The sequence below is a fragment of the Ursus arctos genome, unplaced genomic scaffold (genome assembly GCF_023065955.2).
Source record: "Ursus arctos isolate Adak ecotype North America unplaced genomic scaffold, UrsArc2.0 scaffold_3, whole genome shotgun sequence".
Lineage (NCBI taxonomy): Eukaryota > Metazoa > Chordata > Mammalia > Carnivora > Ursidae > Ursus > Ursus arctos.
In genome coordinates this window covers 4,866,210-4,881,058 of record NW_026622985.1, presented here as the reverse complement: position 1 = coordinate 4,881,058, position 14,849 = coordinate 4,866,210, and the positions used below count along the sequence as shown (strand labels likewise).

Genomic DNA, 14,849 nt, shown 5'->3' with positions numbered 1-14,849 from the left:
ATGAACCAGGACTCCTGACATGACAGACTCATCTTTGGCGATGTGCCTCACTTTTTTTTTTTTTTTTTCTGAAAAGGGATGAGGACTTCAATGATTTATCTAAACCAATCTGTGTCTCGTAAAAAGGCGTTGCTTGGTTTGGTGGAGGTGGTGAATGAATCTACGGAAGTGTTTACACAAAAGCATTTGTGGTCTGGGAATCTGTCTAATCAAATGGACCTAAATGAAATACATTTGAATGGTCGCTTGAAAAGCTTCTTCTTGGGGCGCCTGGGTGGCTCAGTTGCTAAGCGTCTGCCTTCAGCTCAGGGCGTGATCCCAGTGTCCTGGGATCGACCCCTGCATCAGGCTCCCTGCTCTGCTGGAAGCCTGCTTCTTCCTCTCCCACTCCCCCTGCTTGTGTTCCCTCTCTCGCTGGCTGTCTCTCTCTGTCAAATAAATAAATAAAATCTAAAAAAAAAAAAAAAGAAAGAAAGAAAGAAAGAAAGAAAGAAAAAAGCTTCTTTTTTTTCTTTTTTTCTTTTTTATTGGAAATGTTTTTGGCTGTAGAATTTATTCTAATTGGACATGACCTGTAGAAAATATGGTCTTGGCAAGCAACAGCTCACCACCTAATTAGGGAAACCAGATGGAAGCTTGTAAAAGCCCCAGAGGCCACAAAGTATCTCCCAGCTGGGGAAGTGAGCTGTCTCCAGAGGGGATCGCTCAGAAGCGTGGGGACGTTCCTGAGGCAGGTGGTAGGAAGTATAGACATTGTTGGAGACTGCTGTCACTTTGTCTCACCAGAGTACACAGCAAAATCTAATCTCAAATAAATACCGTTAAGTCCTGAAAATGAGTGCCATCGTTATCTCTGTATTAAGCAAATAAAACCAAAGTATACATGAGAAAAATATATAATGCTACCACAGGAAGAGACGGTGCAAAATAAAGCCGTGTGGAAACATGGAGGAAAAGTGACCTAAGTCAACATGGCCACCCACTCGAGTGCTGAAAGCCAGCAAATGGCCCTGAACGATAAACACTCTGGTGACACAGTAAAATGAGAAACGGAAGGTATAAAATGGGAGGGGTGGGGCCAACATTTAAAATTTGTTTAAAGAAATTAAAATCCTAAAACAGAAAAAAGGCATATCATCAATGTATCAATAATATAATTCGGTATCAAACATGCGAAGTAGAGAAAAAGTACAAAGATGAGGAGATATACAAAATCTGTTGTTAAAGTACAAAGTAAGTGAAAAACCACATTCAGTAAAATGAACTGACACATAAAAGCCACAGGACCCCTAATTAAACGTGGACAGAGAGAGACTAAAGGGGCGTAGGGAATTGTCACATAATAAATACCCAAGTCTCTACTACGTGCTTTCACTTAGTTCAAGCCCAAATCCCAACCACGTGTTTCCATATTTGAAACCCCCACATCCTCAATCTATAGACGACTTTGGTATCAAATACTTCTGCTCACTGCTTAAACCTTCCGACCAATTATAAAATTGCGTTTAACAATTAATAACAAAACACAGAAGTCCTAGAAACACAAACTGCTTATTATGGTGTGTAGATGTAGCCTGTAATCACTGTTTTCTTAATATTTATGGGCGCACTGTTGGGTGCACCCAAGTTAGGACCTCACTTCCCAGGTCCCAGCCACCATGGGAACGCAAGGCTGCGTGTGTGTGGGGCTGTCGCTTTGCCTGTGCCTTTCCAGTGATCACCGACCTGGCTGGCCAGAAAAAGGCCATGCAGAGAGCCCGGGGCGGGGGGGGTGTGTGCAGGCCCAGCAGGCAGGAGAGGGGCAATATTGTACAAATATCTGCGTTCCCAATTTAAATCATAATTTTGCTTCATCGTCCTTATGCAGCCACGGAGGAAATATTAAAAGTGACCTTATATTAAAAGTGCCCTAAGGTCATTTGATATCGTCACCGGGGACTGTCCAACTCCTCAAACTTTTTCATAAAAATTACAAGTACAAAAGAATATGATTCTTAGGCCTACTTTCCAGGTTACATCAAACACCACCTAACTTTTGCAGTCTTAAATATATTGCCAACCGAAAGAATAGCCCATTGAACTTTAAAGTTCAATGGGAAAAGTGCAACGTAACAAATAATCAGACATACTATCATTTTAAAGAATGTAAACATGTGAGCCAAAAGCCTAGAAACCTGCAAAAAAAAAAAAGGCTAGAAACCTAAACTTTTCTTATTACAGTGTACACTCATTAATATATTTTAGCAACATTTGTATGCCTGTCAGAGTTAAAATGGAAAATAGCATTGTGATGACCCACAGTCACTGTTAAGATAGCAGCTCCTAGACTATTTTGTTGGGTGGTGACAGGACAGTAGACGCTCAAATTATCCACTTCTATCAATTAAAAAAAGATCATTTCTTGTTCTAACAACTTGATGAAAGCCGTACAAATTGATGCAGAGAAGTGCACATCAGCTATGTCTCCATGAAGCTCAGATTCCAAGGAACGTGAACCAACTTTCCCTGATTTTTATGTAAGGACGGTGCTTGAAAGCAGCCACTGAGCAAATGCCCCGTCGGTTTTGACATTTTGTGTCACTGGACACTATTCTATTCGACAGAACTATGTGTTTCCTCCATAGAAAAAAAAAATTAACCAGTATCCTGCCAAACCCAAACACTCTGTCTCATTCATACGGAGGCCAGAGGGAAGTTTAACCCTGTGTTCTATTCCCACCCACGACCGGCATGGATCTCAAAAACACTCAAACACAGAAACTAAGAGTAAGCGGATAAACTCAAAGTTTATCTTACACAGACTTAAATATATTTAAAAGGAAATACGTCTTCCCTTGCATTCCAGAATATTCTGTCAATTATTACACTGTAAAGGAACTCTAACATTCCTTAGAAGTCACATCGGGTCGACTTGTCAGTTTTTGCCTCCTTACTATAAGAATACTTTTCCCAGACAGTTAAGTTAGTCATAAATCCTTGTTTTAATGAAATTACTATTAAAAACATACAATTCCAATCCCACTAAAAATGTATATTTGTGTACTCAATAAAGATAACTAATGATTACTTATGAATAATTTGGCGGGATATACAATCTATGTCCACTAACAGATTGTCCCTTCAGAGATCCTCAAGAATGGCCTCCGGAGACCTTGCTTTCTAATGCGAAATTCCCTTATTTCATTGTTCCCTGGCCAGCCCGTCTCCACATAATACAAGAAGGAATGCCAGATTCAGTCATCTGCAGGTTCATTACATCAGTTGTTTGCTAGCATGTGGGAAAATGATAGCTTGCTGCAAGTTTGATTTGATAGCCAAACCTCTCACTATCAGACAGAAAACAAGTTTCCCCGGAGCACATGGCCAGCACTGCCTTATTCTCAAGCAACAGAGGAGCAGACCAGAGAGAACCAACAGAACTTGACCGCCACCGATAATGTACCAAACCCAGAAATTTCACATCTGTATCTACCCTCTTTGGTGGGCAAGCAATGCCCCCAAATTATATAAAATATTCCAAAAGCCCAAGACCATTTCTGTCCTCCAATTTTAACACACAATGGTTTTATTAATCGTGTAATTCCTATCTAGAAAACATAAGCACATCAATATTTTCTTGATGTCTCTTCACTAAAGGTATAAAAATATATGACGGGAGATAAAATAATTGGGAATAATAGAAGGTAAAAGCAACACGTCTGCAATTATCCGACAAAGACGTTCAAACCAGCAGATTAGAGGGACAGAACTAAATGTATGAATGGTAACAACTGCATGGTTTTGTTATCATACCCACAGCAAAAGCCCTTAGCTCCCTGGGGGCGAGGGGGAGACTCAAATGTGAAGTCCCCCCAGAGCTCAGAAAAGCGGTGTGAAGAACGCGGCTGTGGATTCGCCTCTCGCTGCTCTAGCACCAGGACTAGGGAGCCAGCCCAGCCCTTGGATTCACCATTTCACCTCCACAATCAGATTCCTTGCAAGGACTTTACAAATAATCTCTGAATCCAGTTTTGCTGGCCTCTTATACTCTCTCTCCTCTCCCATTTCCTTCACATTAGGTGATAGTGAGGAAAGGATTCAGTCTCCTTAAATTGGCTTATTAAACAGAGCTGTCTCCCAAAGCAACAGACCAAAAGGTCCGAAAGGTAATTCTGAATCCTGTCAGTTTGGGAAGCCCATTACCATGAAAAGAGATTCCCCACGTTTATTTTCTCTTTGGGAAATGTGTTTGTTCAAATCGAATTACATAACCACCACTAAGTGCATTGAAAAAAAAAGTTCTTTTTAACATTCCTCACCTCCAGGATTATTTGATTTGCTAACCTGGCTCACTTTTTCCTGGCATTAAAGAGAGAGTTTAAAAAACAAACAAAAAACAAAAAGAGCAAGTTCGAAAACCTTAGGCCGACTTGGGCAACACAGCGGCCTGTGGGCACAGGGGCAGAGTTAGTGGGACACAACTGCAAAGGAAAGAGATTAGTTGTCCCCAAAGCTGCCTCGTTCAAGACCAGTTGCCACAGCGGAAAATGGGCCCACTCGGTAAGCAGGTGCAGGTCCCACCCAACCACTCATTCCATTTGCAAGACTCATAGCACACTTGCTCCAGGGCAGTGAGCTGGTTCTCCGGTCGCAGGGCGCGGAAAGTGTCCGCGGAGGCTGCGCGCGACCCCGGGGCCTGCTGGGGCTGTGCATGGTTCAGACTCCAGCTCGGGGTCCTGCGAAAGGGCAGGATAGCTTTTCTTCTATTGGGGAAGGTACTCTGCAAGTAAAACGGGAACACGGCGTGTAATCCCTGTACAGAAGGTGTGGGGAGGGAAGCAGACACCCAGACTGGTCTGGGCTCCGGCAGAACCGCGCAGGCAGGATGCACTCCTGGACTTTAGTTGGGAGGCTGGGGTCTCAGCCCGTGCCCTGCAGACTGCCCAGGGGAACCCCAGAGAACAGGGGGAGGGGGAGCATAAGTCAGGAAGGCCCTCAGAACAGCGCCCTGCACACAGCGCTCCCGAGGCCGCGGGACCCAGGCGTCTGCGACGTCCCGGAACCTGCTGTTGCCCGCGGGAAGAGCGGACGGTGTCCGGCATACAGTGGCCGGGTGACCGGTGACCACTGCAACGCGGACAGACGCCTAGCAAGTCAGTGGCGAGACTGGAGTCCGAGGTCGGCTCTCCCACCGCCCTCCCGGCCCCCGGGGCGATCAATCAGAGGTGGCTGAGAAAGGCTCGGACTCGGTGAGGGCTCCGCCCGCGGGGACCCCAAAAAGGGCGCGCGCACACAAACACACCCGCGCGAAAAGTGCTCCGGCCTCGGCCTGACACTGTTACCTGGGCAACGACCCGGGCGCACAAAGTACACAACCCCCTTCCGCGGCCGGGCGCGGATCTGCGGACCCGAGAGGGGACGCCCCGGCCCCAGGCTCTCCCCAGTGCCCGTGCCCCTGCCCCGAGTGCGCGCTGTGCGGGCGCGGGCGTCCTGTCCGAGCGGAGCCCCGGGCCGCGCGCCGCCCGGCCGCCGGGCCACTTACCCGGTGGGGGGCTTGGCCGCCGAGGCGCGCGGCGCGTCCATGGAGCCGGCGGGCGGGGGGCGCGCGCGGTGCTCGGGCCCGGCCGAGTCAGGCGCTCGCTGCCGCCGCCGCCGCCCTCATTCACTTTTTCCGCGCTGACCCATCGTCCTCCCACGCGGGCCGGCGGAGGACAGCGGCGGGGCGAGCGGACGGAAGGGGCTGGAACGGTCTCGGGCGGGCGGGGGCGCGGGCCGCGCGGGGAGGGGCTGGCGCGGGGCGGGGGCGCCGGGAGCAAGGTGCGCCGCGCCCACCGGAGCGCCGCCCCCGCCCGCCCGCGCCTCGGAGGCTCCCGGCCCGGCCCGCCGCTCGCGTCCCGGGACGGGGTTGGCGGCACCTGGGCCCCGGGGCGACACCCCGCCCGCCGCAGCTCCCCTCCCGGGATTCTCCCGGGCTCCTCCACCCTGCGAGGGAGTGCGCCCCTATCTGGGCGGCGTAGGGGATTCGGAGGCGCGAGCCGCGCCGGGGCTGGGAGGAGTTGCGGGAGGGGAACCACCTGGTCTAGGCGAGGCCCTCGAGGGCTAGGTGAACGGACCGGCGGGGAAAGACTGAGGTTGGAGAATGAGAAGCGAGTGACCAGTGTCGCTGGCTTTGCCCTGAAACCCAATGGAAGCTTCATCCGTGCAACAGTTATCTAGGGCGCTGGGTCTCAAAGTGGGTCCCTGACCAGCAGCACCTGGGAAAGTGTTAGAAATGCAGATTTGGGGCCCCTGCCAGTCCTATGGAATCAGAAACAATGGGGCCTGGAGCAGGGCCCAGCAGTGCTACTAGGAGTTCCCGGCTGGAAGCATGCTCAAGTTTGCCAAGCTGGTCTATGGGGCGCTGCGGTTGTGGGGCCCCGCGGTGGGTTTCAGTGCAGGCATCAGGCTTTCTGCCCAGCAGAGGCAGCCTATTCCCGGCCCAGGGCAAGTCGGCTCCAGGTCCCTGATCTACCCCCACACTTCTTCTAACCCACCCAAAGCAGCAAAAGAGATTTGAATTAGTGTGAAAGTCCGACCTCCAAAAATGACACTTTTACCTGATTTCAACCACTGAAGTAATAGGCAGAAAAGCCACGGAATCAGGCGAGCCTGCAGAATGATGAGAGGTGGAGCGTGCTCCCCTCCTATCTTATGCTTGGATGGGGCAACCCCAGGCCTGCCTGAGCCTTTCTCTCCCTGAGCTCCTGCTTTCTCCCTAACAAAGGGAGAAGGACCAGTCCAGATACAGAACGTTGTCTTTGCTGTGACCCACAAGGCCTTGGCTGCTCCGGTGGTGTGCCCACCCAGAACCCTTTTCCTTCCTCTGCTCATGGCTTTGGAGCTCAATGCAGTGCAGCTCAGCCTCTGGGCTGTTTCCCAAATGCCTTAGCACTTGCCCAGGGCAGGCCTCTGCCTGGGATGCTCTCCACAGGAGTTTCCCTCCTGTTCCCTGCTCCCTGCTCCCTGCACAGAAAGGAAGCCTCCCTGGGAAGGCCTCCCCTGTGTTTGCTTATGTTTGTTTACATTTATAAATAAAACGTTGCTTATGAGTGTATGTGTGTATATATATATATATGCTTACATTTATATAAATATACAAATAAATATGGGTGTATACATTCTATATCAATGGAATGTAAATAGGTAAGGACATATCATCTTCAGTATACAGTTTGCCTTTGTGCTTGTCATCTGTCTCTTCCCCAGAATGTGATCTCAGTGAGTGTTGGGCCTTTAGCCTCTTTTATTCGTCAGTGAACACCCCCAGCCTCTGGAAGAGTGCCAGGCAGGAACAGAGAGTGCACTGAATGAATGAATTCGCTACTATTCCTTCCAGGAATAGTTTTCTGGGTCAGAGGATCTTTCCCAGGATCAGGAGTCCCCCTTGCTCTGGACCCCACGTGGGAAAGGGCAACCTGAGCAGGACCAGAGCCCAGAAGCGGACCAGGGATGGTGGGCCTGGACCCGGCTGAGGACCCCAGCAAGAAATCTAGCTCACAGATCACTCATAACCTGAGGGCCTGGCAACGGCAGCAAGAGGCACCTGGTGGGAGGTAGCCGCTAAACCTGGGATCAGAGCTATTGAAGAGTTTCTCAGCAAGACCATTCATGTCTAAGGAAAATGATAAGAAGGAGGTAGTGTTCCACCTCTGGGCTAAAGTTTAAGGTGCCTTCCAGGGATAAAGGCCTGGAAGGGCCTCCAGCCTCAACCACTGATTTCTGGAGGCCACCAAGCATCTCCTATCTCAGACCCCAACAGGCCACTGGTCAGGAACAGGGTGGAAGGTGGGGTCTGGGGAGAGATGTCACAGTGAGGCAGAGGATGGAGTCAGACTTGCCACTGGAGCAGGGCTGAGCTCCCCGGGGCCCTCAGTGGAGATTCCAAATAGGCTGGGCCTTGCAATCCCATGGGCCAGGTTGCAACACAAATTCTCTTACTGGTGAGGATCCCAGTAGATCCACCAGGGTAAAGGCGTTTTCAAAATTGTGCCGTTCAACAGATACTTTGGAGCACCTGCCATATGCCAGCCTTTGTGTGTGCTGTGGAGCCAGCCATCTTGCAGACGGAGCCCAAGAAGGGAAACAGAAGACAGACAGGGGCTTAGCTCTTCCAGATGGAGGCTGAGAAGCAGAAGGCTGGGGGCGGTCCCCAAGACTGCTCTGACTCTTGCGGAGTCCTCCTCGAGGGGGACACGCTCCTATGCTGCCTTACCTGCCTCAGACTCTTTAGAGCAAAGGGCACAATCCCAGACAAGGCCATAAATTTCCTTACTCTTCTCCCTGGCACACTTTTCAATTTCCTTGACTAAAACTAGCACGTTTTCAGATACCGACATAGAAGTCTATGTCATCTCTTTCAGGTGTTGGAAATATCCAGGAATGTGCTGACAAGTATTTTAAAATGACTCTTAAAAAAAAAAAAAGTATCTTGATTTGAAGCATTTGCCAGTTTTTTGTGATATAAATGCTCCCATGTCGGCCGATTTCCAGCTCCCATCAGGAACACCAGGTTAGAGACGGGCTGCCTGGCTCCAGCATGCTGCTGGGGTAACGTGGGTCTTGCCTTCCCATGAACTCATTCCTGAAAGCTGAACCTTTGCCCCAATCGTGCACAGAGCATGGTTGAGCCCACTCTATGGCCCAGGGCACCATGCTTGGTCCCTGGCCAGCCCTGGCTGTGGCTCTGGACCGCCATGCCCGTGGCTGTGGACACGAGGAGCAGGAGCCAGAGTGAGGCCCTTATCAGGACATTTTCCCTTGAGATGAGCCCAGGCCCCTCCTTGGCTGCTGCTTCCCCTTCCAGACCTCACCTTTCCTCTCTATGGGCTCACCTGGGGCAGAAACAGCCTGTCCTTGCTCCATGCCCCTTGTGTGCTCAGCCCCCCTTGCATCGAGGTGGGGTGTCTGGGCCACCCAGAGAGTCACTCCAGCTTTCCCTATAGGAAGGCAAGGTTAGGAAGAATTCACGGGAAAGCTGCCAGCTGGTGGACTTAGCCTTGCCCACCGCTGTGCTTCTGAAACTTGAATATGCACAAGGTGCCCCTGTGATCTTGTTAAAATGCAAATTCTGGCACAATGGGTCCACTAGGACCAGGGAGCAGAATTCCAGAAACAAGCTCCTGGCAATGTGGCAGCTGCTGACCCAGGGACCCTGATCTGAGTAGCTGCAGGCCCACTCAGCAGCAGAGTGACTGACAGCAGAGCAGTTCTTCCTAAAGCTTTCCTGTCCTCCTCTGGAAAGGAGTCATGGGCGGGCGGGGGGCGGGGGGGGGGGGAGGGCAGAGCCAGGTTTGGCTGGGCTTGACTATACAATTTAAGTACCTTTAAAAAGGAAGAAAGTGTACTGTGTGATCAATACAATTTGGATTTCAAGGTGGGTATTTATTTCGAATGTACCATGGACTGAATTGTGTCCCCCCAAAATTCAGAGGCTGAATCCCTAACCCTCCATGGGACTGTACTTGGAAATAGGGCCTTTGCCAGGTCATGAAGGTTCAATGAGGTCATAAGGATGAGGCCCTGAATCTATAGGACTGAGGTCCCTGTAAGATCAGGAAGAGGTGCCAGAGCTCATTCCCTCCCCATTACACTCTCGAGTTTGCTTTGGGTGAGAATTTAACATCTTTTTTTTAAAACGGCGAGCGGTTTAATTTTATGTGAGATCATTACTTGACACTAGTGACTCAAAGAAACGTTTATGTAGGGTCCTTTATTTTTATTGAGATATAATCCAAATTCCATAAAATTCACCTCTTGCAAGTATATGGACCCATGGTTTTGTAATCCTATGGCTGAACACAGACTTGCAGACCATCACCACTACTTAATTTCAGAACATTTTTATCACCCCCCTCAAAATAAACCTTATATCCATTAGCATTCTCTTCCTCCTCCTCCCTCACTCCACCCTCTAGCAACCTCTATTCTTTCTGGGTTCCCCTAGCCAAGCTATTTTATATAAATGCAATCATACCACAATGTGGCTTCTTGGACTTAGCATAATGTTTTCAAGGTCCATTCATAGTATTAGTGTATGCCAGGACTTCATTCTCTTTTCTGTTTAAGATTTTATTTATTTATTTATCTATCTATCTGAGAGAGAGAGAAAAAACACAAGCAGGCGGAATGGAAGGCAGAGAGAGAAGCAGATTCCCCACTGAGCAGGAAGCCTGATGTGGGACTTGATCCAGGGACCCTGAGATCAGGACCTGAGCCGAAGGCAGATGCTTAGCTGACTGAGCCAGCCAGGTACCCCCATACTTCATTCCTTTTTATGGTCAAATAATATTCCATGGATGGGCCACATTTTGTTTCTAGTCATCAACTAATGAATATTTCAATGATTTCCACTTTTTGTCTTTTATGAATAATACCGCTATGAACATTCATACGTAAGTTTTCGTGTGGTTATATGTTTTCATTTCCCTTTTGTGTATACCTAAAAGTGGAACTGCTGGGTCATAGGCTAATTTCATGTTTCACCCCCTGAGAAACTGCCACACTGTCTCTCCAAAGTGGTTGTATCATTTTCCAGCCCGCCGGCAACGTTTCTCCACGTCCTTACTGACACTTGCTATTGTCTGTCTTTGGTTACAGCCATCCTAACTGCTAGGAGGTGGTGTCTGAGTGTGGTTTGGGTTTGCAGTTCCCAGTTGACTAATGAGGCCAACCAACTTTTCACGTGCTTCATGACTTTTTGTGCACCCTCCTTGGAGAAATGTGATTCAAGTTTTTTGCCAATTTTGGAAATTAAGTCCTTTGTCTATATTTTGAGTTGAGAGTTCTTTTTGTATTCTGTGCACAAATCCTTTATCATATACATGATTTGCAAATATTTCTCCCATACTCTGAGTTACTCTTTCACACTTTTATTTTTTTATAATAATTTTTTATTATATTAGTCACCATACAGTACATCCCAAGTTTTTGATGTAGTGTTCCATGATTCATTACTTGCGTATAACACCCAGTGGTCCATGCAATACGTGCCCTCCTTCATACCCATCACTGGCCTATCCCCTCTAAAGCCCTCAGTTTGTTTCCCAGAGTCCATAGTCTCTCACGGTTCATTTCCCCTTCTTTTTACCCCCCCCCTTCCTTCTTCCCTTTCTTCTCTTACCGATCTTACTTCTCATGTTCCATAAATGAGTGAAACCATATGATAATTGTCTTTCTCTGCTTGACTTATTTCGCTTAGCATTATCTCCTCCAGTCCTGTCCATGTTGTTGCAAATGTTGAGAACTCGTTCTTTCTGATGGCTGAGTAATATTCCATTGTATATATGGACCACATCTTCTTAATCCAGTCATCTGTTGAAGGGCATCTCAGTTCCTTCCATGATTTAGCTATTGTAGACAATGCTGCTGTGAACATTGGGGTGCATATGGCCCTTCTCTTCACTACGTCTGTATCTTTGGGGTAAATACCCAGTAGTGCAATTGCTGGATCATAGGGTAGCTCAATTTTTAACTTTTTAAGGGACTGCCACACTGTTTTCCAAAGTGGCTGTACCAGCTTGCATTCCCACCAACAATGTAAGAGGGATCCCCTTTCTCCACATCCTCTCCAACATTTGTTGTTTCCTGCCTTGGCAATTTTTGCCATTCTAACTGGAGTATGGTAGTATCTCAATGTGTATCTCTAATGAATTTGAACATCTTTTCATGTGTCTGTTAGCCATTTGTATGTCTTCATTGGAAAAGTGTCTGTTCATATCTCCTGCCCATTTTTTGATTTGATTGTTTCATGTGTATTGAGTCTTTCACAGTTTTATGATTTTATTTATTTATTTGAGAGAGAGAGAGAGAGAGAACTAACAGGCACCCACAGTGGGGGAGAGGCAGAGGGAGAGGGAGAGAGAATCTCAAGCAGACTCCCCCATGAGTGTGGAGCCCGATGCAGGCTTCATCTCAGGACCCTGAGATCATGGCCTGAGCCAAAATCAGGAGTCAGATGCTAAACTGACTGAGCCACCCAGGTGCCCCTCGTCTGCATATTTTTGAGTTGAGAGTTTTTTTAATGTATTCTGTACACAAGTCCCTTATCATATATATAATTTGCAAATATTTTCTCCCATACTGCTGCTCTTTCACACTCTTAATGGTGTGTTTTTGAAGCACAAAATTTCTTACTTTTGATGAAGTTTAATTAATCTATGAGGTGGTGGTTTCTGGGCTGTTCCTGGCTGGGACCTCTGGGAGAGGTTTGCATATGCTGGGTCTCAAAATCTCAAGTCTGTGGGCTACATCAGCCCCCATCCCCATCCCTGGCTCATTTCTTTGAATTGCCCTCCAGCATGCCAGAAAATATCCATCTCTTTTCCTTTCTCTCTCTTTAATAAAAATTATAATAACCAACTTTGTGTACTTGATGGACAATATGTGTTGGCTAAATCAGTAACTATATTAATAGTTAACATTTAAGGACAAATACAAGATGCCAAGCACTATGTTGAACTCTTAACAACCCTAATCATTTAATGGTTAAAGCAACCCACAAGATAGGTTCTATTGTCCCCATTTTAGCAATGGAAAAACTAAGAGTTGGGGAGATTAACTAAATCGCCCAAGATTACACAGAGCAAGGATTTGTGCCCAGACGTTACCCAGGACCTTATATGCAAACACAATTGCTTTCATCTGTGCCCAGCACCCGTTTCTCCCGTGAACCATTCAACACAGAGGCAGTTCCGGCACTCAGGATTTGTCAGCAAATGTGTGCCGAACTCCCTGCCAAGCAGCGAATGGAGAGAATGTGTAGGTCTGGCTCTCCTGCCACTCTGTCAGGAAGCTTTTATTTTAGCCACCAGCTGTCACAATTTTTCTCCTGCTGAGATCACACTAAGAGCTGTGCCTTCCCATCATGTGCTATGAAGAGGAAGCATCTCTTCGCCTTTCTGCTGAGATGTTGAGCCTGTGAACTTATGTAACGTTGCACCTACACCATCAACCCACACAAGGATTATGCAACTGGGTTTAGGATTCCTCACAGTGGTTTCTGGAAATACGAGCCCTTCAGAACTTGCATCCCTGGACTTTTGACTAAATAGGATTTTCTGACCTGGGCTGCTGTGCGTTCTGTCTTTATAAATGCTTTTGCCTTCGAGAACTTGCCTGGTTTGGGGGTCAGCTACAGAACATATGACTATGTCTTTCACGCTTGTTTGGTTTCATTAAATTCTGATGTTATTCCAAAAACCCAAGCTGGAATTAGCAACACTGCGCATTACCTTTCGTACTGCTAAAACTCTGTTCTCTAACATAGTTCAAGAGCGGGGTGGGGACGGGGGGCAGATCCAGACAATGAGATATAATGAAATTTCCAAGTTTCTGATTTATAGTTTTGAATATTGGCGGCTTGGTGTGCCAACTGATGACCTCCCTTCCAAAGTGATAATCTCATCTTTTTAGTGAGTTTATAGGCCATATTTCCCAAGGAGAAGAAAGAGGAAGGAATGGGTTCTCTGTTCTTATAGTCCCAAACTTTTAGTACTTAGGAAGGCTCTCAGCTGACATCCATTCTGTGTTTATCTTTGGCATCAGGCTAGTCCGGGCATGTGGGGTGGACAGCAGGGTAATCTGCCAGGAGTGACATCTCAGGAAGAGCTGTGATGCCTCCTGGAAGGAGCTCATTGTAAGGGGTGGAGGAGTAGCTCAAGGAGCCAAGGGTTTTGTCATCAGCAGTACTAGTCACTCTGTGACTGGATCTAGACCTCTGTGGATTCTTTTGGTTCTGGTACATCCAAGAGGCAGTGGCCCCCGAGCCACAGTGCTTTGTGGACAACGAAGGAGGGAGCTAGCATCGGGGGCAACTGATGGTAGGTACGGTAGTTAGAAGTGAGCCGTGGTAACGGCAGTGGCGAGGGATGGAGAGATGCAGGAGGGGCTCCGGGGGTGCCACCAACTGTGTGGGAGGACTAATCTATGCAGCGTAAGAGGTCCCTTGGGAGACTCCCAGAGCTGTCAGCGGCTGGGAGTTTCTGAACGGTGAAGGAATAGAGGCAGGGACATTCTCATTTGTTACTGTCTTTGGGCATGACTTATTTTCTTATTTTCCCACTTTATTGAGGTGGGATTGACGAACAACATTTTATGTTTGAGGTGATTTGGTGTATGTTTACGTGGTGACATGTCACCACAATAATATTAATGAACACACCGGCCACCTCACATAGGTAGAATTGCATTGTTTTGTGCTGAGAACTTTTGAGATCTACTCTCAGAGATTTTCCTTTCTTTTTTTAGAGAGATAGTGAGAGAACAAGCTGGGGTGGGGAGGGGAGGAGGGAGAGAGAGAATCTCTAGCAGACTCCATGGCATGGAGTTGTCACAGGACTAGACCTCAGGACTGAGATCATGAACTGAGTCGAAATCAAGAGTCAGACACTCAACCGACTGAGACACCCAGGCACCCCTCAGAGATTTTCAAATATACAGTCCAGTATTGCTAACTGTAGGCACCATGCTGTACATGACATCCCCAGGACTTACTCATCTTATAACTGGAAGTTTGTACCCTTTTGACCACCTTCACCCATTGCCCCCCACCCCACCCAGCATCTGGCAACCACCAGTCTGTTCTGTGTATCTAGGAGCTTGGATTTCTTAGATTCCAAGTGTAAGTGAGAACACACAGCATTTGTCTTTGTCAGACTTACTTCGCTCAGCATAACGCCCTCAAGGTCCATCCATCCTGTCTCACATGGCAGGATTGCTTTCTTTTTCTGGCTGAATAATATTGCATTGCAAACCTATACCTCTTGTGTATGTTGCATTTTCTTTACCCATTCATCCATTAATTGACACTTAGGTGTTTCCATGTCTTGGCTCTT

At 47.7% G+C, this 14,849-nt stretch overlaps 1 protein-coding gene across 6 annotated transcripts in view; it reads right to left on the bottom strand.

Moving 5' to 3' along the window:
• The window catches only part of COBL (cordon-bleu WH2 repeat protein), a 263,831-nt gene extending 258,099 nt beyond the window's left edge, over positions 1-5,732 (bottom strand). For 3 of the 6 annotated variants that reach the window (XM_044385241.3, XM_044385246.3, XM_048213125.2), the window contains exon 1: positions 5,522-5,732. In XM_044385241.3, the coding sequence (XP_044241176.2) occupies positions 5,522-5,562 (41 nt within the window). In that variant the 5' untranslated portion in view covers positions 5,563-5,732. The remainder of the gene's footprint in view (positions 1-5,521) is intronic. The other 3 variants (XM_048213123.2, XM_048213124.2, XM_048213128.2) reach the window with 2 other exon arrangements.
• Between the last annotated feature and the right edge of the window lie 9,117 nt (positions 5,733-14,849).